Source organism: Erpetoichthys calabaricus, chromosome 8 (genome assembly GCF_900747795.2).
Source record: "Erpetoichthys calabaricus chromosome 8, fErpCal1.3, whole genome shotgun sequence".
Taxonomy (NCBI): domain Eukaryota; kingdom Metazoa; phylum Chordata; class Cladistia; order Polypteriformes; family Polypteridae; genus Erpetoichthys; species Erpetoichthys calabaricus.
Window position 1 is genome coordinate 33,137,295 of NC_041401.2, and position 26,820 is coordinate 33,164,114.

The 26,820-nt window shown below is 36.4% G+C and overlaps 1 protein-coding gene across 2 annotated transcripts in view; it reads right to left on the minus strand.

Annotated features, from left to right (window-relative positions):
- The window catches only part of pkp4 (plakophilin 4), a 320,626-nt gene that overhangs the window by 7,160 nt on the left and 286,646 nt on the right, over positions 1 to 26,820 (minus strand). For both annotated transcript variants that reach the window (XM_028806438.2, XM_028806436.2), the window contains exons 13-21: positions 10,391 to 10,574; positions 9,980 to 10,097; positions 9,430 to 9,621; positions 7,192 to 7,365; positions 5,538 to 5,688; positions 4,090 to 4,282; positions 3,832 to 3,916; positions 3,608 to 3,725; positions 2,458 to 2,589 (exon numbers count right to left, since the gene is read on the minus strand). In XM_028806438.2, the coding sequence (XP_028662271.1) occupies positions 2,458 to 2,589; positions 3,608 to 3,725; positions 3,832 to 3,916; positions 4,090 to 4,282; positions 5,538 to 5,688; positions 7,192 to 7,365; positions 9,430 to 9,621; positions 9,980 to 10,097; positions 10,391 to 10,574 (1,347 nt within the window). The remainder of the gene's footprint in view (positions 1 to 2,457; positions 2,590 to 3,607; positions 3,726 to 3,831; positions 3,917 to 4,089; positions 4,283 to 5,537; positions 5,689 to 7,191; positions 7,366 to 9,429; positions 9,622 to 9,979; positions 10,098 to 10,390; positions 10,575 to 26,820) is intronic.

The following is a 26,820-nucleotide window of genomic DNA, read 5'->3' on the forward strand; positions in this document are numbered from 1 at the left end:
ATTGTGTCTTTGTGGACTTGGAGAAAGCATAGGACAGGGTGCCTCGAGAGGAGTTGTGGTACTGTATGAGGAAGTCGGGAGTGGCAGAGAAGTATGTAAGATTTGCACAGGTGTGATGATGCGGGTTCTGCTCATGCTCCCATTATCTGTCCGGGAGCCCTTGAACCCGTCACCGTCGGTAATGTTACCGATGAGCTAAGCAGTGAGGCAATAACAATGGAGCAAGGGGATGGTGTATAAAAGTGCAAAGTGCTTTTATTAAAAATCCAACAAAACAAGGTGTTCAAGATAAAGTGCAGTGCCTTCAAAACAGTCTTTAAATAAATAATCCAATAAAACCAGAAGTGAAAAGTGGAGGTTAAAAACAAATAGAAAAATCTTCAAAAACAACGAGGTAAAATAGCACAGGAAGCAATCCTTTAAAAACACAAAGCCCGGTGTCTTCTTTTACCATGGCGGCTCCCCTGCTACTCCCATCTGGGCTGCTCAACAGGACAGTTGCCTACCTGCAGGAACAGCTGCCTTTCACTCTGGTCTGGTAGCGCTCCGATCCCTGGCTACGTCAGGCTCCAAACCAGACCGAGACTTGGGTTATTTCCCCAGCGGCCAAGGCGCTCACGCTGGGGCTAAACCAGCCAAAAGCCTCCTCGACTCCCGCTCCTTTTGACGGTCAGTTGTCTCTTCTACTGGTCACTCCAGCTCCTAAATCGCTCAGCTGGAGTGACCGCTTCCTTCAGCCCCACTGGGTGTCGTCCAAACACTCCCCTCGTGGGCTCACTTCCCAGCTGCCTGCTTTCTCTTATTCGAGCCTGCTCTTGCTCGCTCGATCGTTCTCCCACACCGGCTTTTTTTACTCTCCCTTCGCCGACTCGCGCTTCTATTTATCGAGAGGGCATAGCAGTTGCGGCAAATCAGCAGTCCCGGAAACAATCACGGATGCAGGCGGTCTCTGTGTACTTAGGTGAGAAACCCGACATCGCAAATCACCCTGAGAACTGCTTCAGCCACACAACCACCACGCCCCCTCGCTAAGTCGCGAGCGTGATTATTTATTTTAAAACGGGCCTTTTGAACGGGAGCTGTGGACCCGCTATACCACAACAGGATATGTACGAGGGAAGTGTGACCGTGGTGAGGTCTTCAGTAGGAGTGATGGATGCGTTCAAGCTGGAGGTGGGATTACATCAGGGATCGGCTCTGAGCCCTTTCTTATTTGCAATGGTGACAGACAGATTGATGGATGAGATTAGACTATTGATATTTTCGGATGACATTGTGATCTGTAACAAGAATAGGGAGCAAGTTGAGGAGACCCTGGAGAGATGGAGATATACCCTATAAAGGAGAGTAATGTAGATCAGTAGGACAAAGACAGAATACATGTCTGTGAATGACAGGGAGGTCAGAGGAATGGTAAGGATGCAGGATGTAGAGTTGGCGAAGGTAGATGAGTTTAAATACTTGGGATCAACTGGAAGAGAGATGGAGAGGAGGATTCAGGCAGGGTGGGTAGAGAAGAATGTCAGGAGAGATTTGTGACAGATGGGCACCAGCAAGAGTGAAAGGGAAGGTCTACAGGACAGTAGTGAGACCAGCTACTTATATGGGTGGAGACGGTGAAACTGACCAGAAAGCAGGAAGACAGAGCTGGAGGTGGCTGAGTTAAAGATGTTAAGATTTGCACTGGGTGTGACGAGGATGGATAGGATTAGAAATGAATACTTTAGAGGGTCAGCTCAGGTTGGACGGTTGGGAGGCAAAGTCAGAGAGCCAAACATGCATTGGTTTGGATATGTGCAGAGGAGAGAAGTTGGGTATATTGGGTGAAGGATGCTAAAGATGGAGCTGTAAGGCAAGAGGAAAAGAGGAAGGCCTAAGAGGAGGTTTATGGATGTGGTGAAGGAGGACATGTAGGTGGTGGGTGTGACTAAAGATGCAGAGGACAGGAAAATATGGAAACAGACGATTCGTGGTGGCGATCCCAAACAAGAGCAGCCAAAAAACAAAGAAGTAATATTGTTTAATGGTGATGTACATGTTAGCCAAATCCGAACCTGCATTTCAAAAATAGATGCAGTTGGGGATGATTCTATCTGTGCTTTAGATACTGGGGCATTTAAATGATTCTGGTCAAGAAAAAAAAACAAAATATGCAGTTCATTAAATTTTAAGAATGCAATGCAGGTTTCCAGTGTATCTTTCGTTTAAACACTGTAATTGCAAACTCTGTAGCACAAATAAAAAAACAAAATTTGTTTTTACAGTGCCTAGGTGTTTGCTTATTTTGCAAAAGGAAAATAACAGAAAAATATATTTTAAATTATTCCCTATAAATATTATAAATATATCTTTGCTTTTGATCTGAATTGCACATGATGTATTAACAAACAAAGCAAGTCAAATAGTTCTTTCCAGGTCTGTTTAGAACCAGAAAATAAAATAGCAATATATTCTTACCTGTATATACACCTTTATGTACATTGTTGTCTCCCTGGTAGTTATAAAATTGCATAGATGGCTGTGTTCTCTGATAATCAGAACGTTGCTCTTTTATTCCTAACAAGGCAGGTGAGGATGTTGCACTACCAGCTGTAAGAAAACCAGGGAATTTTTAAAATTACTTTTTTCCTAAACCCAAAAATATTAGATTAAGTTGAATACAATGCAAATTTATGTATATTACAATAGAAAAAATGATTTAATGATGATAGGAACAGTTTACCTGTCAGTAAGGGAACAACAATTATGTGAAATGTGAGGTATGCTTTTGGATAGCTCTTTATTATAAGTCTTGAGTCAAGGTTGTTAAGCACATTATCATTTTTCACTGTACCATTCTAACTCTGAGACCAGTTGCTTGGTTCAAAATCACTACTGTGTTTTGATACAGAGACTATATGTGTTTATGTATATCTACTGTATATTCAGAGAGTGGATGTAAACATTCATCAACGGTATATTATTAAACAAGTGCATTTTTACCATTGTACTTTTTGATATATAGAGACTACTTTGTCAGCATAACCTATTTGGTGAATACTGACATATAATTTGGTAAGAAAATGGCTTAAAAGTGACAATGACAATAAAGATCTATCTATCTATCTATCTTAATTTCAAATCAGGTAATTTTAAATTATTAAGTAAATCTGCACCTCATAATGAATCAATTGTTCCTCCACATGACAAAGCAGTTTCCTCCGGTATCTGCTCTACAGATTTTTTTCTCTCTTTTATAAACATACTAGGCAGAAAGAGCTTGCTTAATATGCATACAAAAGATTGGGGAAAATAAACATTTAAAAAAAAGTTTTTCTGAAGTGTCTGTGAGACAGTGAAACACACACTGCAGGAAAGTATTAAATCCACCTGACAAGTACAGAATTTAGTAAATGAGAAGATAGTGAAAAATGAAGGCATTATATACAAAAAAAAAAAAACTCTGAGTGGTGGTTATCCCAACTCGTAGATCATTTAGTTCACTTTTGTAGACATAGGTCACCTCACAAGCCGCAACAAAAGAAGAGTACCCTATGGCTTATTTGTCAAAGTGAATGAAATTACAAATTAGGGACTTTTAAGTGAGAGAATTTAACTTTTTACTAACCTGACTGGATAATAGGTGACACTTGCTGGTTACCCGTGAGTAAAGTAGGATGAGATTTGTACCTATCACGCTCTAATGTGGACACTGGGGTAATGAAGTGATTCTGGTTCCAACCATCCTGCAGTGGAGAGAAATCATGCCAACCAAATTGACAAAATGACCTTAAAATACATACACAGCAGACATCTATCAAACTAATTATTAGGAGATTTCCATGTTGTTACCTTTTTATAGATGCTACGAAGGTCTCGGTATTGCCACAATGTATTCAAGACCTGAGCTGCTGCTTTTACCACTTTCATTGAATACCTGCAAAGTATTTAAGAGTTAGGAATATAATCCAATAGTCTGGGAAACATTTAAACTTATACAATTATGGTAGTAGTATAGTGAAAGAGTGCTTCACTTATTTTAATACATCCTAGAACATAAAGGATAAAAATGGCATCTATGAAACAAGCTATGTGTCCAGAAGAAACTACCTCTCTCCTCTGCCTTTTGTAATATTAACCAGCTTTTCAATTCCTCCTGAATCTGCAAGTGCCTTGGCATTCTCCATGTTCTTACTGGTGACCTCATGAAGAGTACAGCAGATCGCTGCCACTGTGTCATCAGACAGTAATGTTGTGTTGCCTCCAGGAAGACGATTGACTAAGTCTCGCATGGCGTACTTTCCTGAAAGGTGAAAATAAGAGTTTAAGTTTCCATTTAATAATAATTTTGCGGCATGAACATAAAGTCATCAACTGCAAAAATTAAGCCAAAAACTCATACAATTAAATTTACATTTGAAAACTTCGTTGTAAAGATAATCCATTTCTCAATGGTCTGGTTTTTTTTTTTGGGGGGGGGGGGGGGGGGGGGGGGGGAGGGGACAGTTTTGGTGAGAGTAGATCAACCACCAGACCTGTACAGTTTATTTGCCTGTCACTTACATTATAGTGTTCTTTGGAAAACAATACAGAGATTCCTGTCAACATCCAAATTATAATCAACACCTAATCTGATACATACAGTATGTAATTCTTTAAATAATATTTTAATATTACAAATTTTAGTCTGTTATCAGTTGTGTCCTGTGTTTCTGTTGAAGAACATATTTGAACCTAACCACTGGCAACAACTTTACTTATTCCGTTAATCTTATTATGTTCGGTATACTGGGCATCATCTTAATATATGTCTATGGGTAAAAAAAAATATCCTGTTCAAAATAAAAACAGTTAAAAATGAACACAGAAGCACATTCCAGTAATAATCATTTGTTTGTCTTATCATCAAAAAGCAATCATCAGAAATTCTGCTAGCTTCTAAAATGTTAATTTGGTAAGGCTTTGGTAAAAAATAAAAAAAGATAGCAATATGTGTACATTCTGCTCCTCTACGGTAGGTAAGGAACGCCCAAGAGTTGTAAATGCTAGACTCCCTCTTGATGCTTCCTGATGCTTAAACTCTAGACGTTACATATTCAATCTGCACCTACAGTACAGGCACAGATATATCTCAAGGAAAGGAACAACAGGTTTCTTTTTTAGCTTTATTTAAAGGTTCAGTAATTCTTTCATCCTTAATTTGTGGTTCAATTTCAAATCTAGATGCAGTCTGTTTAGTGCTAATTTAAACATTTAGACATCAGCACAGTTCAAGCAACATCAGGACAAATTGACCTTCTTCTCACTTTCTGCCACATATTGCCATTTCTAGTGCCACTAGACAAATTTGCAGGAAATCGGCAAAATCAGAATTTCCTCTAGGGGAAGTGTACCTCCTCAAGTGCAAAAACAACATGTTAATTGTCAACTTGATAAATGCTTTGAAAAACAGTTAACCTTTAGAAGGATGCTTTAATCTAAAATATGTGTTTGTTTCCATATACGCCTTGGAAAACATATTAGTAGATATAAATTCCAAGGTTAAACTGCAAACTTACCAATCAGTTCTTTGTTCCGTACATCAAGTGCCATGTTTCTTAAGGCTGTTGCTACAGAACAGACTACACGGTCATTGTCCATCCTCAAGAGCTCCACTAGAATTGGAAGTCCTTTTTCTTTTCTAACAGCAGCACGGATGTATGCAGCAAACTTACATGGTTGGGAAGAACAAACAGAATTGAGTGTTTAAATGTACTCTTTAGATTTAAGAATGTGTGAAGTACTCTTTTGAGTACATGCCAGCCATTATGTTTTAATTTTTACCTTTTACTGTGTCTATATTTACAGTTAAAATTTGAATTTCTATAATTAAAATTTCTTGTACCAGTTTTATCACAACCTTTTGAGCTATATTATAGAAATTAGGCTGACAAAGGAAACAGACATGTGTAATATATTCAGAGCATGTAAATGGAAAAAATGTTTTTAAATTAAAGTTATTGTTAAATTCAATTAGTTTTAGAGAGAGACATAATACCAATCAGACTACAACTACTTAGTATACAAACGACAGCATAAGAGTTCATATTAAAAATACTGAATGGACAAATGTGTACAAATCTTTTGTCATTCAGAAAATTAGGATGACTTTCAAGGGGATTGAATACTTTTGCACGCCACTATATTTGGTGAACAAGGTCACCTGCGAAAACAGCATATGTGCTGCAAAAAAATACTTTTGTGAATTTTGACAAACAGTGCTATTCATTATCTGTTATTTCTCCTTAGAACAAAAGCTTCATTTCAGGAGTCAACATTGTGGGAACGTAGTGGACAGAAACCTTGCTGATGTTTAATTGTTTAAGAAGAGTGGATTCAAATGGCCTGTAACTAGTCGTTATAGTGTCTACTACCTCAAGCACCTTCACTCTACAGTGGCAGCATTTTCTTCTTTCTTCCATGTTAAAGGCCCCATCCAAAGTTTGACTTATGTTTGAAAGATGTCCTGCCAAGATGTTATTCTGCAGCTCATCTTTTTACTGTGGCATGCAAAAGGGACTTGCTCTGTTACATGTTAATTATGTGTAAATGAATCTCTAAAATCATAATAAACTTTATCTTAAGAAATTCAACACCATTATGATTAACTTGATTTTGCAGTTTTCAGTATTCGTTCGATTTGGTTCAAATTGATGAAGCATATTCTGTAAACCACAAATGTTAGAAACTTGAAATTCGCATATTATTGTACAAAGGAGCTCATCTTTGCTTACTTACAAAGTCAGCACTGTATAATACCTCTTTCAGGATCAGTTTAAAAAATATTGATCACCCACTGTGTGTGTACAGTAAATACATGTATGTATCTTAGCTAATAGAGTTATATTACAAATTTTAAATAAACACAAACTACAATGCACACAAAGCAAATTAATATTTTATGAAAAGTACTGAAATAATCGAATGATTCAGGAATTTCAATATGATGTCATAGCTATTTAATTTTGTTTTCTTAGTAAAACAGAGACATTAACGTATCTTTACTTTTAAAGTGAAATATTACGGCTAATGTTTAATAGATAGATAAAAATCACCAACGTGTATGCATTAGTGTCACTTTTCGATTAAGACTTATCTTTGGGACATTCCAAATCCTTACATTGCCTACAGTCAGTGAGTAGTTAAGCAGTAAATAATTTGTGATCCCCCTACCTTCCAGTTGCCGGCAGACAGGTTCTGCAAAGAGCCTGCCGAACCCTCCAAAGTGGCTGGGTTAGAGCTTTCTGCCAAGAGTGTGAGATATGGCTTGACTACAGATGGATGCCACAACATTTCAATGCCTTTTGGAGGTTTAGAAAAACCAGGAATCGGACCAACACCATCCCACTAAAAACAAATTGTAATTATAAATTAATTTTTACATAAAATTACATTAGAAAAGATCAATTATTATTAACAATCCAGTTTTGTCAGCTTTGCTATAATTTGCTTAAAAGCAGGCTTGCCATTGGGATTATAGACTACAGTACACATTTTTGTGTCCTTCTAAATCAATATCACTTTTTAATGTACCCTCACCAAAACTACAAGATACTGATTTAATGTGGGTGCAACTTATTCTATGGCAATAGTTTAAAAGAATGACTATGGCCCCAAACTTTGAAAACTGATGATATATATATATACAGTATAAGGTACTATTTTAAGAACCTTAAAGAAGCAATCTCTAATAATCAGCTTACTTATTGATACTCATAGCTCAAAAATAGCCTAAAAACAAATGGTGCCAATTTATGGGCGATCACAATAAGACCATATAGTGCAAATCCCTGCATACAGTACAATAAGGACACTCTTTTCAACCTAAATTTTAACATACTAGTGCAATCAGTACAGTGTACAAATCAAACAAGTACAAATGTTACATAAGAAACTATCAAGCTAAACACACATTTTGCATTATTATATATATAATATATAATTATTATACAGGTAGTCCCCAGGTTACGGACACCCAACCTACAACATACGAATGGGGCCGCAGCTGCGACGCTGCGCCTCAGTAACTGCCGCTCCATCATCTTTGGCCCAGGGACGCTGCAAGCAGTGGCTGAACGGAGGCTGGAGGGGGTTGATTTCGCTGCTTGCGCAGTGTAGTGTCCGTCGGGCAGCTCCCGGCGGCAAGCAGTTTCACTGCCCGGCCACCGCTGCAAGTGGTAACCCTGTTGTGGTTGAATGGAGGCCATTGAGGGTGAACGGGCAGGCAGGGGGTAGCATTGTAGTGTGCCTCGGATGGCTGCGTGTTGAATGGGGGCGGTGGTGCAACGGACACTGCAGGCAGCACACTGTAGTGGAGGTGACTGTGATGTGGGCTGGTGATGAACTGCCCCTTGCTGCCCCCATTCATTCTCAATAGCAAGCCTGCGTGTACTGTTACGCACATAGCAGGAAGTTGTCTCGTCAGTACATGGTGGTCCAGATCTAATTCTGCAGATCCAGATCGTCTGGATGACTTTGATTTATGCGGGGACGATTCCAGTTCGTGTCATCAGTTCGCACACTTCTCGATGGTCTGGGACTTTTCGGGTGATTTTCTATGTAATAAACTGAATAAGTTATAGCATAATGAACATTGCATAATTAGATCTGGACCACCCTATACATCAGACGTGTTGACGACTGGTGCCTAATCTGCTGTGATAGCATGTACAGTGCTGTGCAGAAGAGCTCATCTTAACCTTTTGTCTTCACCCTTCAAGAATGTCTCTGAAACCCAAATCTGATGCAAGTGCTGGTGCTACAGTAAAGAAGTGAAAAACCATCGCCATTGACAATAAAGTAGAAATAATAAAAAGGTCAGAAAGAGGTGAAACTCCATCATTCACTGGCAGAGCAGTTGGTTACAGTCGGTCAACAGTAACATTTATTAAAGTAATGTACCTGTTCCAACTTGCATACAAATTCAACTTAAGTACAAACCTACAGTCCCTCTCTCGTACGTAACCCGGGGACTGCCTGTAATTATATTATAATATATTATAAGGGCTATAACCTGAGCAACACCATATGCTGCGGTCAAAAATAAAAGTCAAATCAATGTCTTTACCTCTTAAACACAGAAAAGAAAAGCATCCATAATACTTGGAATACACTTTATAAAAACATAGATTAAATCCTATTTATTAGTTTAATTAGTTTTGCATTGCATAAAGTTTAGACTAACAAGCAAGTAAGTAACCCTGATAGAAAATTCTGAATATCCATGTACCCTGTGTTGAATGGTTATAAAACTAAACTGGGAAGAACATTTGCAACACTAAGATAGTCTATTTACAAAGAGTAAAATTTGGCAGTTTTAACTGGGCTAGGACTTGTGCTTAAGTATAAATCAATTTCTAATGCACATTCTTATATGTTACTTTCTAATAGAATATAAAGTACTTAGCAAACCTGGTCATCTTGGTCTGATTTCTTCTTGTTTTTCTTCTTCTTTCCCCAGCAGCTGGAATCACCATCCTTGCTTGGAGACTCATTGCCAAGTAAACCATCAAGTTCAGTAGTTCTTAGCAGTCGAGCTTGAGGCATTTCTAATTCCAGACGGTAGGATAAGTTTCTAAGTGTACAAATGCAGTTTTCCACAATCTTAAAATGTAAAGAAGGAAAAAATGTTTTCATTACAAGCATTACAAACCAGCCAGTACTGATGCATGATGCAAAAGTTGATATTGTTGTGAAATTTATTGAAATGCATTAGTTTTGAAGTCATAATAAAAACGTTTAACATACTAAAAAGTAATTTAACTAACAAAATATTAAACTACATCTCTGACTCAATTAATGGAATAGAAAATAATAAAACTGTACACAATTCATAGTAAGCAAGCTCATTCACCGTTCTGAAAAATCTAATTGTATATATAAAAAAGTAAAATCAAACCACAGCCTCTGTCTCACATACGTGAGGGTTTTGGTTGGCTTTGTGAATTCAGAAATGACCTACCTTGCTATCATAGTCTGATGAGTTCACGCAAGTCTGAATGACATAAAGCAGAGAATCCACCAGTCCTTCACAAGTCCGCATTTGTTTACGAGCCTCCTCACCAGCTGAGCTGAGATTCCTGGTAGAATGCAAACGCAATTTCATCATTCCATGAATGAATAAAATCAGTAGTGAGCACAGTTTCTCAAAATATTTTTCCAAGGAGAACAATTCATAGTAAGTCATCAACAACAAATAACAAAACAAAACATTGTGATCCTAAAGTGTATAAAGTGAAGACAGTATTTTTTTGAATGATAACATGTATGGCACAGTCTTCCAGTAGGTGGCACTATCAGGAAAGGAAACGGCCATTAAAAATGGCAATTTAGATGAGCAGCTTGACTACCGTTTACTGCCTGCAGAAGTTACCTCAAACAGCCGCTAGTGTTGCGAAGCACAAGGGAACTGTGGAACTTTAATTTGTGATCATCATCAAAGGACGAGCTGTTCCATCCAGAATGGGGAATTATCACAGTGTTTGTCAGAGTACTTAAGGCATCTCGAATGATTGTCATTTTAACTGCATCGCAAGAGGATAGGTTCCAGAGAACTCCTGGGGAAAAAAAAAAAAAAAAGAGCAAATGCAATATGAGATGGCGAATCTCTCTTTGCTTTATGTTTCTGCATCTTAAAGAATAAAGAAAGATAAATAAAGATTAAATGAAGACACCAGCATAATTATTACAGTTCACTACATGTAGTTCATAGTTTTGTGCTTATAAAGATTTACGGAAAGAGGTGGAGAAATTTTTGTCAACACTTTGTTTGCAGTATGAACGTCTACAATTTCTTGCTCTTGTATATTTAGTCTTCATAAAAAAACAAAACAAACAAGGCAGGTTTCCAGAATGCGCTGTTTTCACATACCTTTTAAGTGCTCTTCTAGTTGATTTTTAAGTGAATGCAAGACCTACTCGTCTAAAGTTAATCTGCTGCATTATGGACTGGAGTTGCATTTGCACCTTTCTGCTAATCAGTGCAATTTCTCTCTTATCAAAAGTGTGTGCTGGAAAGTGTTTATTCACTGCCATGAAAAGACTACTTGATTTCCATCAGGAACACTACTTTTCAGGAGAACTACTTAATTTCTTTCTTTCAGCACTACTAATATAAGCAAAACTAATTCTAAGTATTCAATTTACTTCTTTATTTGGTTGAAAATGTTTACTTCTTTTATCTGTCACTTCCCTGTTGTGCATGAGAGGATATTCTGGAAGTAGTTTAACATTATTTTAGCCAAAATGTGTGTGTTTGGGATGTTGTGAGCATACGTACATCTGAATACCTGACATTTGGATTAGACAAGTAATTTCAAAAAGTTTCATGGCTATTTTGATACTGCTTGCTGTTTTTCAAACTATTTAGAATTTTATCATCTTTGTTCTCCATGAAAGAAAAAAAAAATTGGATATAGTACTCCTTTTATAATAATGCTGTATTTAATGATGATGTGGTAAATAAGAATTATTTTGTGGCAATAAACAAGTGAAACAGGTAAAACAAAGTAATACATTTAATATTAACATTGTGGAATGAGAGAATACTCACTGAATATGTGGGAAATATTTTATATTTTTTATTTTATAAATAATGGCCACAAATATTCCTCTTACAAAGAATGCAATAGATGTTCATGCAAAAAAAAAGTTGCCTCCGCTATCAACTCCTTCCTAAAGCAAAAACCCTTTTAGAGATGCATCTTACAACACTGTCTCTGCACAGAAGACAGAACATCTGCTTCCAATGACGTGGTGCAGTAGGACAATCTCTTTAATTGGTTATTCAGAATTAACACTGGAATGCATAAATGTAACCTGATTTTGAACATGCAAAAATAAACACTGGAAGCGGAAAAAAATTAACTTTCAAGAATCACATTGTGAAAGGGCAATTTCTTTTAAACAGCTACAAGACTGAAATGGCTGATTTCAGCTATTCTCTTTGTAGAGCACTAAAAATTGAGACTGATTAGGGGCATATTTTAACCAAAAATGTAACCTTTACCTATTTTTCTTTCTGCAGATACACTGACACAGCTTTTCTAACTGCCTGGTGTTCCAGTATAAACTGTTCACTGAAATTGAATCCCTTTCATAGATATAAATTATACTAAAAGGAAAAAAATACAAATACTGTACTTGTTTCTTTTACTTTCCACGACCAGTGTTTTTGTTCATCTACATCTGCTGCACACACACCCCTCACTTAAGAAGGACTGCACATGATTCACATCCATATAGTGACTCCATATAACATCCTTTGGATGAAAAAGTACTTTATGGGTTTTCCTTTTTTAAAGCACAAAGAAGTCAAAAGTGAGAACCTGGTCTGGAATTCTGAATATTTTCTGAAATTCTACTGAATTGAAATACTACTAGCCTAACAACTGCTTTTGCTCAACATTTATTAACCTTTCAAGTTGTTTCCACTGTGAAAGACTCCAAATAAAATAAGAGCAATCAAAATGCAGTCAAAAAGAAGGAGATTCAAAAGAGAAGATGTAAATGTTTACCTAAAAAGCAGAAAACAAATATAACAAGAAAATCTAGTAGCCAAGACATCTCATCTCTTCCAACTTGGCACGTGATTGTGGTATAAAACTGTCCACAAAAGGCATTTTAACCTCTTAAGTTTCTTTTACTATCAGTGGGCAAGTTAATACTGGAAATGCCTACATTAGCAACCCTGACTTATATACACATCCCATGACATCAACTCATCACTCATATCTGAAGACCACATATGAATTCAAGTAATATGGCCAAGGCTAGTGAACTTAGCTTCAAAACAGAGCAAGCAAGAATACCTTTACAGTGGCTGAGGGTTTGCTATTCCTGGGCAATTCCCCTGAAAGGGCAGCACAAATCAAACAAAGCAATAGAAGATGTCAGCTGTAGTTTCAAAGGCTTAGCAGCTGGCTACTTTGTTACCCCCAAAAGGGATGCCCAACAACGAGCATGGCTCACACCTAAATTAACATAAAAGACACACTCCAACAAGGGTGGATCGCTACCTTTGAAAGACATAAACAAGTTAGGAATCACATGGAAAAGCACAATAGGGGCAGATGATATCAATAAACAAGGAAAGTTTCAGTGAGGAAATATTCAAAATTTAATGTAATCATTACCTACAGTATGTGCGTTTGCAGAGAAACCAGGCATTAAACACTGGAAGTCAACAGTAGAAGAAAAGATAACCTGAACGATTTAAATCTGTGTCTGAAATGGCAAGCTTTGCCTCAGTATAATCAAGGAGTGAGATGTCTGTGTAATTTAAGGAGTATATTTTTTTGTAATCCAACTAAGGTGTTCCTTAAAAAAATGCACCATAATGAACTTGGATTGGCTCGGCTGAACTTTCATTTTGTGGCTGGCACTGCACTTTCCTCCTTGGACAGCATGTTGTTTTCAGTTCGTCTTTGTAACTTACCTTTTCATAGCAGGCACAATGTTCTTATATTAAAAACCTGTGTCATTCCATTTGTCTCGCGTCTTTCCCTCTCCACTGCTGAATATATGTGTCATGCCAATAGTTGCGTTGTTTTATACTGTGGTTTGATGACTAGTTTTACTGACATTAGCCAAAAAATCGGTATATTGAAAATTTACCCTTCGTTTTACTCTTCTGTCAACCTGAAGTTACTTTAAGCCAATTTATGAGGTACAAGTTAAATAACAAATTTCCTAAAAGCCCCCCTTTTACTTTTTGTTACAAGCATATAAAGTCTTTTTAGCTTATCTGAGCTTAAACAGAACAGGTGACGCTTCTTCCTAACATTTGCTGTATAACTGCGTATTTCTCCCAGAGTTCTCTTATTTGCATGTTTATCTGCATCCCAGAATTCAACGCATTGTTAAAATATATTTGTATTCCCTTTAATTTGTTTAATTGTTGGTTCAAAAGAACAGATACAGTGGATCACTTTTCTAAAGTTCTGCCCTACTTGGCCCACACTGTCCTCTGAAATGTTCACCTTTCTCACTTGCCCCTTTAATGCTGGTCTTCGTTCACCTGTATCTGCTCCCCTCTCCATGGTTGTCCCTGCCAGTACAAGGTTAATATTGAAGTAAATTGCCGGCTTGTCAGCACTTCTTTGTTCTCTGCCTGCTTACTTTCTCCATACCTTTATCTTAAACTCTTGGTTAAACGCACATAATTAAAAGCAAAGCTAGCTTTACAGTTTGTATAAGGTTTTAAGTACTGTATACCCAAGTGTACCTAAGAAAATAAATGCTGAATTACATTTCTGAATTTATTGTTAAGTGTAAGTATTTTTTGTTATGTTTTCACAATTGTGGCATACATGAATGTTCCCTAGAAACTTGTATTATATCGAAGACGTATTAATGCGGTGATAATGTACACTACACTTTGCAAACTGCAAATAACTTGACTGAGAAACTACTAGGTCCAAAATTTTGGTGCAAGCATGTCCTGTAAAAGAAATATGTTGTCCTCCAATGATGTTCCATAATATGCATTTCTATAAGTAGTTCACTACACAGTAAATTCAAATCAATCAGCTAAATTTTATATAGAATGTTTTATATCATTTATTAAGTATGGTATACCAATTGCTTCCATATTTCTACATTTACCGCAGTTCTGGAAAAAAAACAGTTTGTTTAGTAATACAGTTCAAGTTTAAGCTTCATTTTCTACATGTAACCAGTACAATTGAATTCTTATTTGGTCAAATTACAATTAAATACAAATAAATACAAATGTGCAATGTACCAATTAACACAATACAGAAAAGCCAAATAAAAAACAATAAACAAAATTGTACAATATGCAAGTCAATAAACTAAACTAACAAACATGATAGTTGACAGCCTCCCTGTTACAGGACAGTAAGTAGTCAGTTTTTAAATCTGCTAGCATAGGCATCGATGTTGTGCTGCTGTTTGCTACACAACCACAGAGGTGGGAACGGTTTGTGACTTGAGTTTGAGGGAACCTTGTAAAAACGGCAAAGGAAAATATTTGGCACATAAGGTCACCAGTGAACGCAGCATATTCACTGTGAAAAATGCTTTGGCAAATTTTGTAGATCAACCGGTGTCAATACAGATCCCTTTTTATTGTGCAAATGTGGAAACTCTCTGCATGGCCTTTTGTCTTTGTGTTCTTGTCTTATCATACCACACAGTGATAATACTGGATAGAAAATGGAGATAAAAATTAACAAGTGACCTTCCTGCCCATTCCAAATTTATTTAGGTGTGCAAAGGATGATACAACTGTGCCTTAACTGTAGTAATGTTCATGTCTTTGGAAATCACTGAATTTGTGCAAGTGATTAATCTGGAAACAACATTTATTTCTATAGCACATTTACATACAAAGGATGTAGCTCGAAAAACGTATTTGTTCATAAGTAGTTCTTACTGTCTTTCTAAATCTTTTGTCACCCTTAACCAAATTTCCTGCCAAATACTTTTTATACATATACCATAATTTATCAAATTGCTTAATACAAAGAACCTTGAAAATGATAGCAGCCAGATTAAAAACACGGGGGCAGCCTAAAAACACAAAACCACAGATATAACCATTTCTATTGTATTCCTTCAGAGTATTATGAGAGATAAACAGGATCAGAATTACGTCATTGCATTGCATGTACAAGTAACACTGACACATCTAATGCAGCAGAAAACATTACAACAGAAGTACGCCAGCAGGCTAAATCCAATAACAGCAGTCAGTAAATGAGGTTATTAGGATGTCAGGCTTCTAGAGTTAAATTATGTGTAGGGTCTAATTAAACCGCAATCACAAGATGCAGGTTCCTTTAATGCTTCCAAGATAATAAAACTACTGTAGGCAGTGTCTTCAGTTATACGTCTGCCAAATTCTGATCGACTTGACAATATAAGACCTCAAATTCACCATTTAAAGTGAAGAGCCAGTTATTTCAGAATGGCATGCTTCTGTTGGAGCTGCTCAAATTGCCTATTAATGATGAGTGAAAACTTAAGTGACTGGCTGCTCACATTTTCTGAGGTGGCACTTGGTGTCGCCACCTGTTTGATCAGATGATCCCACCAGATCTTAAGCTGGACCTTACAGTGGATGGGAGACATTATCAGCACTAGAGCCAGCTGTTATATTGTATTGAAATGATGGATGCTGGTTTTTAGAGTGTCCAGGTGGAGACTGGCCATCCAAATAAACCTTGTATTCTTTTTACTGAGGATAATGAGCTCTAGTGGTCAATTTTCTCAGGAATCTCTGAACTGGCGGTGTGGTTCCTCTCTTCTTTCGTCAGGTAGCATTATCATCTCTCTCTCTGTTTATATTATATACAGTTTTACTGTATGTCATTTTGGTTTTATAATATGGAATTTGTTATGAATTTTTATTTTTTATAAAAGTGTACAGGGTCCTTAAATTGTAAAAGGCAAGTACTTTAACTGAATAGAATCTAACATCTTGAAAATATAAATATTAGCTAGGTTAAACACAGTTGTATTTAAACAGAGCTGCAAAACAACCCTGGAGAAGTTATATATGAAGGAATATTTTGGGCTAAATTAAATAACGCAAATGAACGCACAGTGAAGTGACATAAATAAAATTAATCATACACGAGCCTAAATTCATCATTAAATGTTTTTTGTTGCTTATCTCTTTATCTGTTTTTTTCAGTGGCACCACACCAGTGTTAATTTTGACAGTAACATTTGATTTTAGTTTTTAGTTTATTGACTACTTGATTGCATTTTAGTTTTGGTCACATTTAATAATTGCAAGTTTTAGTTGACAAAAAATAAATTTATTTTCGTCAACAAAAAGTAAATTAGTCAAAATCAGATAAATATCTTGTTTAATATATGAATATGCACAGAATATGCTGCACTTACAAACAGCTATACTAACGTGTACTAATAAGCCAAACCACATGCTGTGATAGGTGAAGGAAAAATGAAAAGTAGTGGTAGAAAAGGATTTTACTCTGAAAGATCTTGGTCCCTTAATTATGCTGCTATAGGTTTTAATATGCTGTAAGACTGTACCCAAAAAGGCTGGACAAAGCAGCAAATATTTAACCTTTTTCAAAAAAAAATAAAAAAATAAAAAGTTGAACCTTGCAGTGAATTTGATTTAACCATTATTAGTCTAAAAAGTCTGCGGTGGGTTGGCACCCTGCCCGGGATTGGTTCCTGCCTTGTGCCCTGTGTTGGCTGGGATTGGCTCCAGCAGACCCCCGTTACCCTGTGTTCAGATTCAGCGGGTTGGAAAATGGATGGATGGATAGTGTAAAAAGTGCATCTTTCAAGCTGTAAAAACGACGGCAGTAAAAGCTTTTCTTCTTCTTACACACAAAAAAAAAACACCCTCAGTGACAGCACAGCAGCAGTTCCATGAGTTTTTGTTCATTTTAAGGAAAGCACCTGATTTTCCAATGTGACCCTTGCTTTGCTATGCTTGCCACAAGTGAGGACCCCTGTGACATTAGAGACTCACCCTACAAAAGCATTGGAAACTGGCATAGCCAAGAGGTCTAAAGCAAAAAGTTTTCTCTACAGTGGCACCTTCTGCAGGCTCGACGTCTGTGCCTGTCTCATCAGTGATGGTTTGGGAGAGCTCCTCCTTCTTGATTTTCTGCTCAACACTTGTTTAGTAGGTAACAGTGGTAGCACTGGGCAAGCCACTAGATAGTTAACCACCTAGATAATGTTACATACTTTGGTATGAATATCAGGTTGGTGTTCTTCTAAGATGCCTCTTAAGGTTTGTGGTGTTCTATCCCTTGATTTTCATTCCTTGTGGCTTACAATGGGTTTTATTTTCACCAGTGTAATTAAAATGATTCCATATGTCTAATCGTTTTTTTCGCCAAGAGTCATGTTAACTGACAAGCAGAGTGGAGTGAGATTCTGACTGATGTGCAGATGTGATGATTCCTCACGTGTGCCCAAACTAACGTTATCCAATGAGTAGCACGCATACACCTTCTTTAAACTGACCACTGCATTCATGCCATTTATTGGTTGGCAGACCACATCATGTTGAACAGAGTTGTTCATAGTTATTGCTTACTTTTTGACATAGTATTTGTCAAAAAAACTAACCCTGCACCATATGCAACATGAAATATGGCTTGAAATTCAAAATGTCACACGTCAAAGTTGAGATGGCGGGCGAGTGCTATGTTTTTGATTGGTGAATCTTTGGTAGAGTGCACATTAATCTTTGGATATCAAATGCTACATTTATATGCAGACACTACACATTAGACGCAGACTCCTGAGAAGAGGATAAATTCAGGGCTTGTTTAATTAAAGTAGTTGCTTTGCGCTGTAATTCTGGTGAATGTTTTCTTATAGTCATGTCAGCCACAACTTTGGAATCCTGTGGCTCATAGGCATGTATGAAATTGTGGATGTAAGCGTTCCTGCTACTGACTATTCACCAATCACAACACAATACTTGCTAGAGCCCACCCTCTCATATTTGATGGGTGAAAACAACAGTATTTCATGTTGCATGCAGAGTCACTGAAATAAATAAATGAAGGAATAATTAGATACACAAAGAAATAAGCAAAAACATATTTCATGACTTGTTTGATTATACTCACAAATGTTCATTTATTTATTGTCACATTTCGCAATACATTTATTTGAGTATCTGTTTATTTAATTTTGTCTGAAATATTCCTCTATAGTTCTATACCGGATCAAATGAAGTGATAGTAGGAACGTGAAGCTCTAGGATCTGCACGACATACCAGTTCTAACATATACGACAGGAAGTAGGACACCCGTGAGGTCACTTGGAGGAGAAAACTACTGCAATGGATGTTAAAATATAAAAAGCTGTATGCATGTTGTTGTGTAATTGTTCAAGCTATGCTGACATTGCTATGAGAGAAGCACTTCAGACAGAAGGCCTTTGAGCGATATTTAATTTGCTCTGTTAAGAGCCATCGTCAATGTAAGTGAATGTTAGATTGACTTGGCAGCACTTTGCAGGTCATTTTAGGAAATAGCTTTAGATGGATTTTCTATTGGTCTTTACAACATAAAAAAAATCCATATAGAAAATTAACTGCCGTTAGTAACCAATGGATCACATCTGCTTAATACCACAGCTCACTCTTACTTATTTACAGTGATTGGAAATAAAGATGATGATTAATGATTTGCATCTTGGAGTCTCTAAGCTGTACACAGGTTAATATATGTAATACATCGTCACTGACATGTGCATTTTTCAGGTAGCTGAGGCTTCAGCGCTGAAACAGTTCCTGTATGTGTGCATCTGTTAGAGTTTATTCAGTAGTTTTTAAAGGTCAGCAGTGTGATCTGAAGTTGAAGACTGGAAGGTCTCTCATGCCTCAGTTTTTGATCAAATAAAGCAACCAAGCTGTGCTTTAAATGAAACATACAGTAAAACTACAGCGTAGTACTGCTAAAGCTGCAATAAAAGGCATTATTACAAAAAAAAAAAACCAACAACAAAAAACTAAAACTCATGCTATACCTTATATTGCTAAACAATAATTGTAATTATTTTATACATGTTCATTTTAATAAGCCGGCTTGGGTGAAGACATCTGCCTAATAAAAAAAATAATGATATTAACTGTAAAGCTGTACATCTGAATACATACTTACTATCTTAGTTTAAAGAAAGCACTAAATATGAATGTAAACAAAGAGGGATAAACAAGACAACAATTCCAAATTTGATTACAGAAACTTACATACATAAAGCCAAATGGATACCAAGTTTTCACTTAAATTCAAGAAAATTCAGACTTCTCGTTCTAAAACTTAAATGTCATAGGCGTTGGTCAGAAAACTGCAGCACCAGCAGAAGAAAGTTTTAAAAAAACTCGACACTAATGGCTTCTGTGTTTGCCAATATACAATGTCATTTTCATATTTTTCTGATATACTTGACGTTTTTGGAAGGGACTATCCACTCTGAGAAGTGTTAGTTACTATGGAACATAATGGAGACAATTTCAATGGAATCACAGCAGCAGCACTCTTATGTTTTTCTCACAAGATAACAATCTGTATCCAAAACAATCAGTACTCACCTAGTTGCATATCTGCTCATCATGTCAAGCATTTCATAACACATGCAGTAGACTATTGTTTGTATGCCAAGTTAACATTTTGTTTGCATCTGCTGAATTCTCTTGTTAAAATCTGTTTTCGTCTTTTTTCTTCAATTTTCAGGGCAACATTTCTAGGCAAACTCTTTTAAAGATCCATTGTGACTTCAGTGACCGAGCGATCAAATGTTACACGGCGAGTATCATTGTACACACTATGAACTATGCCAACGTGCAAGTTCATAAGACTTGCCAGAATAAGGGAAACTCCATCCAAAAGAATCACATTGGGAACTGGCAGACAACATATCTATACTACAGTATCTTAGCTATGTAAGAGAATAAAAACAGAATTTGCTTTCATGAAAAATCTTTCCATATGTTGCATATGCATAAAACAGGTATTACTACAGTTAAATAAATATAACCTTTAAATGACACTATTTTACAAATTTTTAGAAACAAGGCTACTCTGAACCAGGGAGGATCTTCAATAATTAAAATCAATATTTTACATAGTTATTCTTTGATCTTACAAGCCAGCAAGGAATAGGGCATTATAGTGGCAGAGACATTTTACATTTTTTGGTAAAGAAGGGTATGGTCAGTGCCTTTCTAATCACAGTAACTGTGCATTGGTGAGTGGGAGTGGCAGTTGATTCTTTCATTTTGTATTTAGCTTTCTATATACATTACACTGATCTTTATCGACTTACCACTAACATACTATTCTCTGGAGCCATGTAGTTGTCAAGCAAAAAAAAAAAATAGTTTGAATGAATTACATAACTCATTTGAATGAATAACATTACTAGTTCCAACAGATTATTTTTATTTTTTTCCCTGACTCTTATTTTAGTAGTAGTGGTGGAAACGTTAATAGAAGAAAAGGCAAGTTTAAAATCTTGTCAATAATGGCACTAAACAGCATAGAATAGACTGACACTATTGGCTGGTTATACTCTTTCAGTTCCACTTCAATCAATTGCATACCAGGAAAAAGAAATTGTTACTTAAATAAGAATAAAATAAAAAATCAATTCAATAAGTGATGTAATTTATTCAAATTGGTTACTAATTTGTTTGAACAGATTGTAAGCATTTTTTGCTTGACATTATACTATTCTGTTTATAGGGTTAAAGCTCTAATGTACAGTATGTAGAATATGTGTGTAAATAATTTAAGACATTATATAACCTTTATAAAAAATAGTCTTGAATTATAGTTTTAGCCACTCTTATAAACTATGTATGTGTGTGTGTATAATATATATATATATATATATATATATATACACACACACATATATATAATATATAAAAACTGAAAGTATGAAAAACCACATGAAATTCCTGACAGAGTTGTCAAAAACACAGAACCTGCTCATAATTTAAAATAATGGGACAACACTATGCCATAAAAATATATTATGATATCAAAGGATAAAAAAAGTGTCTCTTACTACTCATTTGGTAGAATCTTATTCTACTCTCACAGTCTCTGGGGAAAAAGGAACATATGATAACAATAAGGAGGACTTTTATGATATTTTTATACTGTCGGATGCCCAGGAGTGACTGGGAGTATTTTGACCTTGGAACCCCAACGTGGTTCATTTTCTCCAGCATCCTGTTGGCTTCTCTCCTCCCTGACCATAGCAAATTATATTAAATTGGACACTGGCTTTACCAGTTCTAATTATCTGACACTTGAAAACTGCCTGCAATTAACAGTAATGTACATTATATTTAATTCCTCCAGTTTTTACTTGTATGTACTCTATTTTTCTGTCTTCTTCTCTTTTACTTTTTGTAAAGCACTTTATACTTTTTTTTGTATGAAAATGTGCTATATAATAAAATGTTATCAAAATTCAGCAAGAGTTCATTAATTATATACAAAAATAAATACACTGGGTCTGTTTAAAGCTTTTTGATATTTTAGCATATATTTGGAGAATTGGGACTACTGTGTATTTAGCTTTATCGTCACACTTTTTAATTTAAATTGGATAGACGAGGGGTATTAGAAGTAGTATTGATTGAATTCATGTTTGTTCTGCATCTCATTCTTTGTAATTGTTGTGCATATATTTCAAACTACAATTAAATAAACAGAAAGATCCTTGCATTACAAATATAACAGCCATTTTCTGTTTCTCTACAGTAGTATACCTATAATATTACTAAAGGACGATTTCCATATATGTATGATTTTTGTTTTTTTGTTTGTTTAAGTCCATCAGCTTGACAGCAGCTTAGATTGCCAGCACTGACCTGCTGGGTGAATGCTCTTCATCAACAGCAGTGGAAAAACAGCTTTTTGGTGGATTACATAGGAATTAAAGCAAAATCCATAAGTCATTGACAGATTTGCCTTAAATTCAATAACTGAAAACAAGGATTTTGTGTTGGGCATGGTTAAAAAAATTGTATCACTTTTGTCCACCTCATCTGCTAAGAATGCCTATGAAATGCAGTGGTCAGTATCCGTAACGTTAGGTACCGTGAACGTTTCACTAATCATATCTCAAATGAGAAGATGAATATTAGCAACATGAAACCTTTTTTGAAGAAATATCTGGCAGTATGACTGAGAAATGCATGGGCTCTGGCTCTGTGACCTGAACTGAATTAAATGGGTTTGAGAATATTATGTATGCTGTAAAGTTCTACACAAGTTCACATCTGCTGTATTAGCAAAAAAACAAAAAGTGAAAAGGTTACTTTTTAATTTCTATGTTTTCACTTTTGTTTACATAAATTCTTTCATTGTGTCACTCATATTAGCAGAATGTCATATTTGTGCATGCCAGTTGTTTTATTGCACTAGTAGACCGCATACGATTTCTAGTTACAAATTTTAGGGAAAACTGAAATCATATCATTGTTTTAGGCTTGTATTATATATAAAGCTTTTGTCAGGTCAGTTTTCAATTCTACATTGCCTTACTGTAGGTGCATCCATGGATGAGTTGTATTTGTGTCCTGAAACAGAGTGACACTCCATCAACAGCTGGTTCATAATAAGAAAAAAGAAGGTATGAAATCAGATGGATTATTGTTAAAAGTAAAATTATAATATAAAATGAATATTAATTTCCCAAGGCTGTCAGGTATAGTGGGGTTGAGGAACAATTGTGTCACTCAGAAAAATGATTAGTGTGTATCTACTTTATGCCTGAGCCCATCTATCCAGCCCAAGGAATTGCATATAGTATTTATAGTAATAGTATTTAAAACCAAACAGAAGTACAATAAGGACCTTTGGATATTTTTTAGGGATAATAAAATCACACTACCTTGTTCGCACTTATGCACAATGTTATTTTCCAGAGGCCAATCCACATCAATATGCCTCAAACAGCTTCACCACAGACCCAGTCAGAAACCTCTAAGGAAAAGATTCAAGCTGCCTATCAAAATGTATGCACTCTGAACAGGCAAGATGCCCGTCTAGATGAAGGGAAGCTAAAGGAAACCACCGAGTCAGATGAAGCAATCAATTTAAGGCACAATGAGAGCCGCAGAGACTGTCATTCACTTACTGTCTGCTACAACACTCTGTGAGTCATGTTACCTTGTTCAAAACTTTGGTGGGTTACAATTTTGTAAATATTAGTATCTTTTTTGTTATCAATCTTTATTATTAAGAGAATAAAATCATCACGTTTTAGAGACAAAGTCATTGTAAAGACTCACTTATCTGGTAAACCTGCCCTCTTGGAACAGCATGAATTACAGAACAGTTAAAAGGGCAGCACAATGGTCTTCTAAGTGCATCCTTACCTGCCACCACAAGGTAGGATGCACTTTCAGCTTTCTACATCTGTGCTGTTGAATCCTTTCTCGCTAAGTTCACCTTAGTGGCTTCCTAATGTTAACACTGAGGTTAACAACTGACCTTCTCCTTCTCATACTTTAAAACTGAAGTTTCTACATTTGGACTTTTCACAAACTCTACTCCTCTCCTGTACCCGAGCCAACTGTAATGTCTGTCACCTTGTACGTACATGAAGATCACGGTTTTATATTCTTACTGGATGTCAGAACATTGCCAAGCTTTACTTAGACTCCATAATTATTTTCCCTTTATTATTTCATTTCTACTGGCCCCTATACTGCAGTGCAGCGTTCTGAATCTCACAGCGTTAGTCCTTTATCAAGCACGTTGTAATGATGCTAACATACAACAAAGTCAACACTTAACCTAACGTACACATGTTTTTTCAAGGTGGGAGGAAATTGAGTGCTGCTAAAATGGTGGGTACAGAGAGAACAGTACAGACTCAACAGAAATCAAAGGCACTAACCACTGCACACCTTATGCTCACACTCAACAGTATCATCTCCAGACAGAGGAGCAGCTTCAGCAACAGACTGCTGTCACTGTCCTGCTCCACTGACAGACTGAGGAGATCGTTCCTCCCCTACACTATGCGACTCTTTAATTCCACCTGGGGGGGTAAACGTTAACATTATACAAAGTTACTGTCTGTTATACCTGCATTTTTATCACTCTTTAATATTGTTTTTTATCAGTATGCTGCTGCTGGAGTATGTGAATTTCCCCTTGGGGATTAATAAAGTATCTATCTATCTATCTATCTATCTACCTACCTTCCTACCTATGCACTTTCATATTCTGTTCTGGATCTGTGCTGCTGTTCATTTACAGATTTAAGATATCATAAAACAGGAACATACAGGGGTGTCTTGGTGACACTGACACTGCTTCTTCTTCACAGCTCTAAGTTTCTAGGTTCAGGTTCTAGCCTGACCTCTGTGAGGGTGAACTGGATTAAGCAGGTTTGATAACAGAAGGAAGAAGCATACAGAACTGTTAGTCTGAGATGAACTAAATATTGTGAACATTCTGGATAATAAATTTATCAACAAGACCATAATGATCACAGACAAAGCCTGAAGGAGTTTCTGTACAAGGGTGGCTGTGTCTTCATCGGCGCCATCTGGTCAAAGCCTTGGGTTACGCGCTTATTGCAAGCATTTATAACGCATGTCGATTGTGTTTAGAAAAATGGGTCCTGGACCACCAAGTCTTGCAATTGCTGGCTTATTTATCCACCTATCTGTTTTAATGAGAGCTTAATTATTGCATGTAATTGCAAACCTTGACTAATCAATCACTTTCTTTCTTCACTCAGACCTGCAGAGTCAGAAGCCCACTGCCTGTGTCTGTTCATTTTAATTTTGTCTTTGTTTAAACTGTCTTACTAATTAAGAATTTTGTTACAATTAATAATTAGCAAACCCTAGTACAAATCCCCTATGTGCAGCAATCAGAAACAGCATTGCTTTAAAAATGTGAACAAAATCTTTGCTTCTAAAAAGTATTTGCCATTTATAACTTGATATACAGCAATCACAAAGAGTGCATCCATTAAAAAGGGCAATTAAACGCACGATTCTCTATCTAATTAAAATGGTTAACAAGAAAACCAAAAGCCAAGCATTTCCTTAGAAGCAAGATTGATTGAGTGGGCTAAATTACTTCTTGCTATAGGTTCATTTTTATCTGAATTACCAAAGCTATATAAGGTACATAAAAGAAAAATCTAAGCATAGCAATTTATTAAAAATCAGTGCTTTAGTAGCCACTTCCATCTTGTTGCACTGTTTGAGCCCTTAAACATTTGCCTTCTACTTTGAAATTTTTTGACATTTTTGGAGAAATTACACACATCCTGTTTTTGTGTCCTTTGTTTTCTTTTATTTTAGTGCTTTAATTTCACAGTAGATTAGTATGTATACTTTACCTCGTGTTTTGTTTACATTTAAAGGAGCTTTTTTGGTATCTAAAATGACTTAGAAATCATACTGTACGCTTGTATCGGTGTTTCAAACAGCAGTCCTGACAGCACTGGCTATCGAAACCCTGCACAGTTTGCCAGTGGTGATGACTGAACTGTCAACCATGTGCTTCAGCGTCTAGAACCAAAACCTTACAGATGGGTTCATGGGTAGAGGCCAACAGTCACACAAGAGTTTTGTTTTATCCAGTCTGAAGGTTAGAAAGGGGATTATATTGGATTTGAATGCAGCTTTTGGTTTTTGGTTTTGATCCCATCAGATCATTAATCTATTTCAGCCTCTTCAGTCTAACCACCTTTTTCTATGGCGTCTCCATAAAACAGTGAATTCCTGATGAATTCATTAGAAGTGATCAGTGGTGTTACAATACATGCTGTCGCATGGCTGCTCCTCTGCACAATGTGGGGCTCAGCTCAGTTCCCAGCTGTCCATTGGTTGTATGGGTCTCCTCTCACAGTCCTGTTAGATTAACTGCAGTCAAGAGAGTTATTTGTGTACGCAAAACATCCTGCCAAGGGCCATCTCCTTCCAGGTATGAGCTCTCCAAAGAATCATACAATGGACAGCGACTGGGCTAAAATAGAATAGAACAGTACCCTCATGTCAAAAATGATACAAATCTAATCTGACACTGTGGACTGTGGTGTTTTTTCTACAGCATGATATCAGCTCAGAACGACTGTAGACTATTTTGGATATATTGTAAGTGTCTGGCCTTTAGTGTAGCTAATTACAGTTGTATAAACACCCCATCCATGCTTTTGCAGTTTTTATTTTTTTCCATAGGAGGTTGCCTTGCTTTTGAGGGGATTCTTTACATAACAAACTAAATTTATATCAGACCAAGAATAAACACCCATTAACAAAACATATACCCTGATAAAGA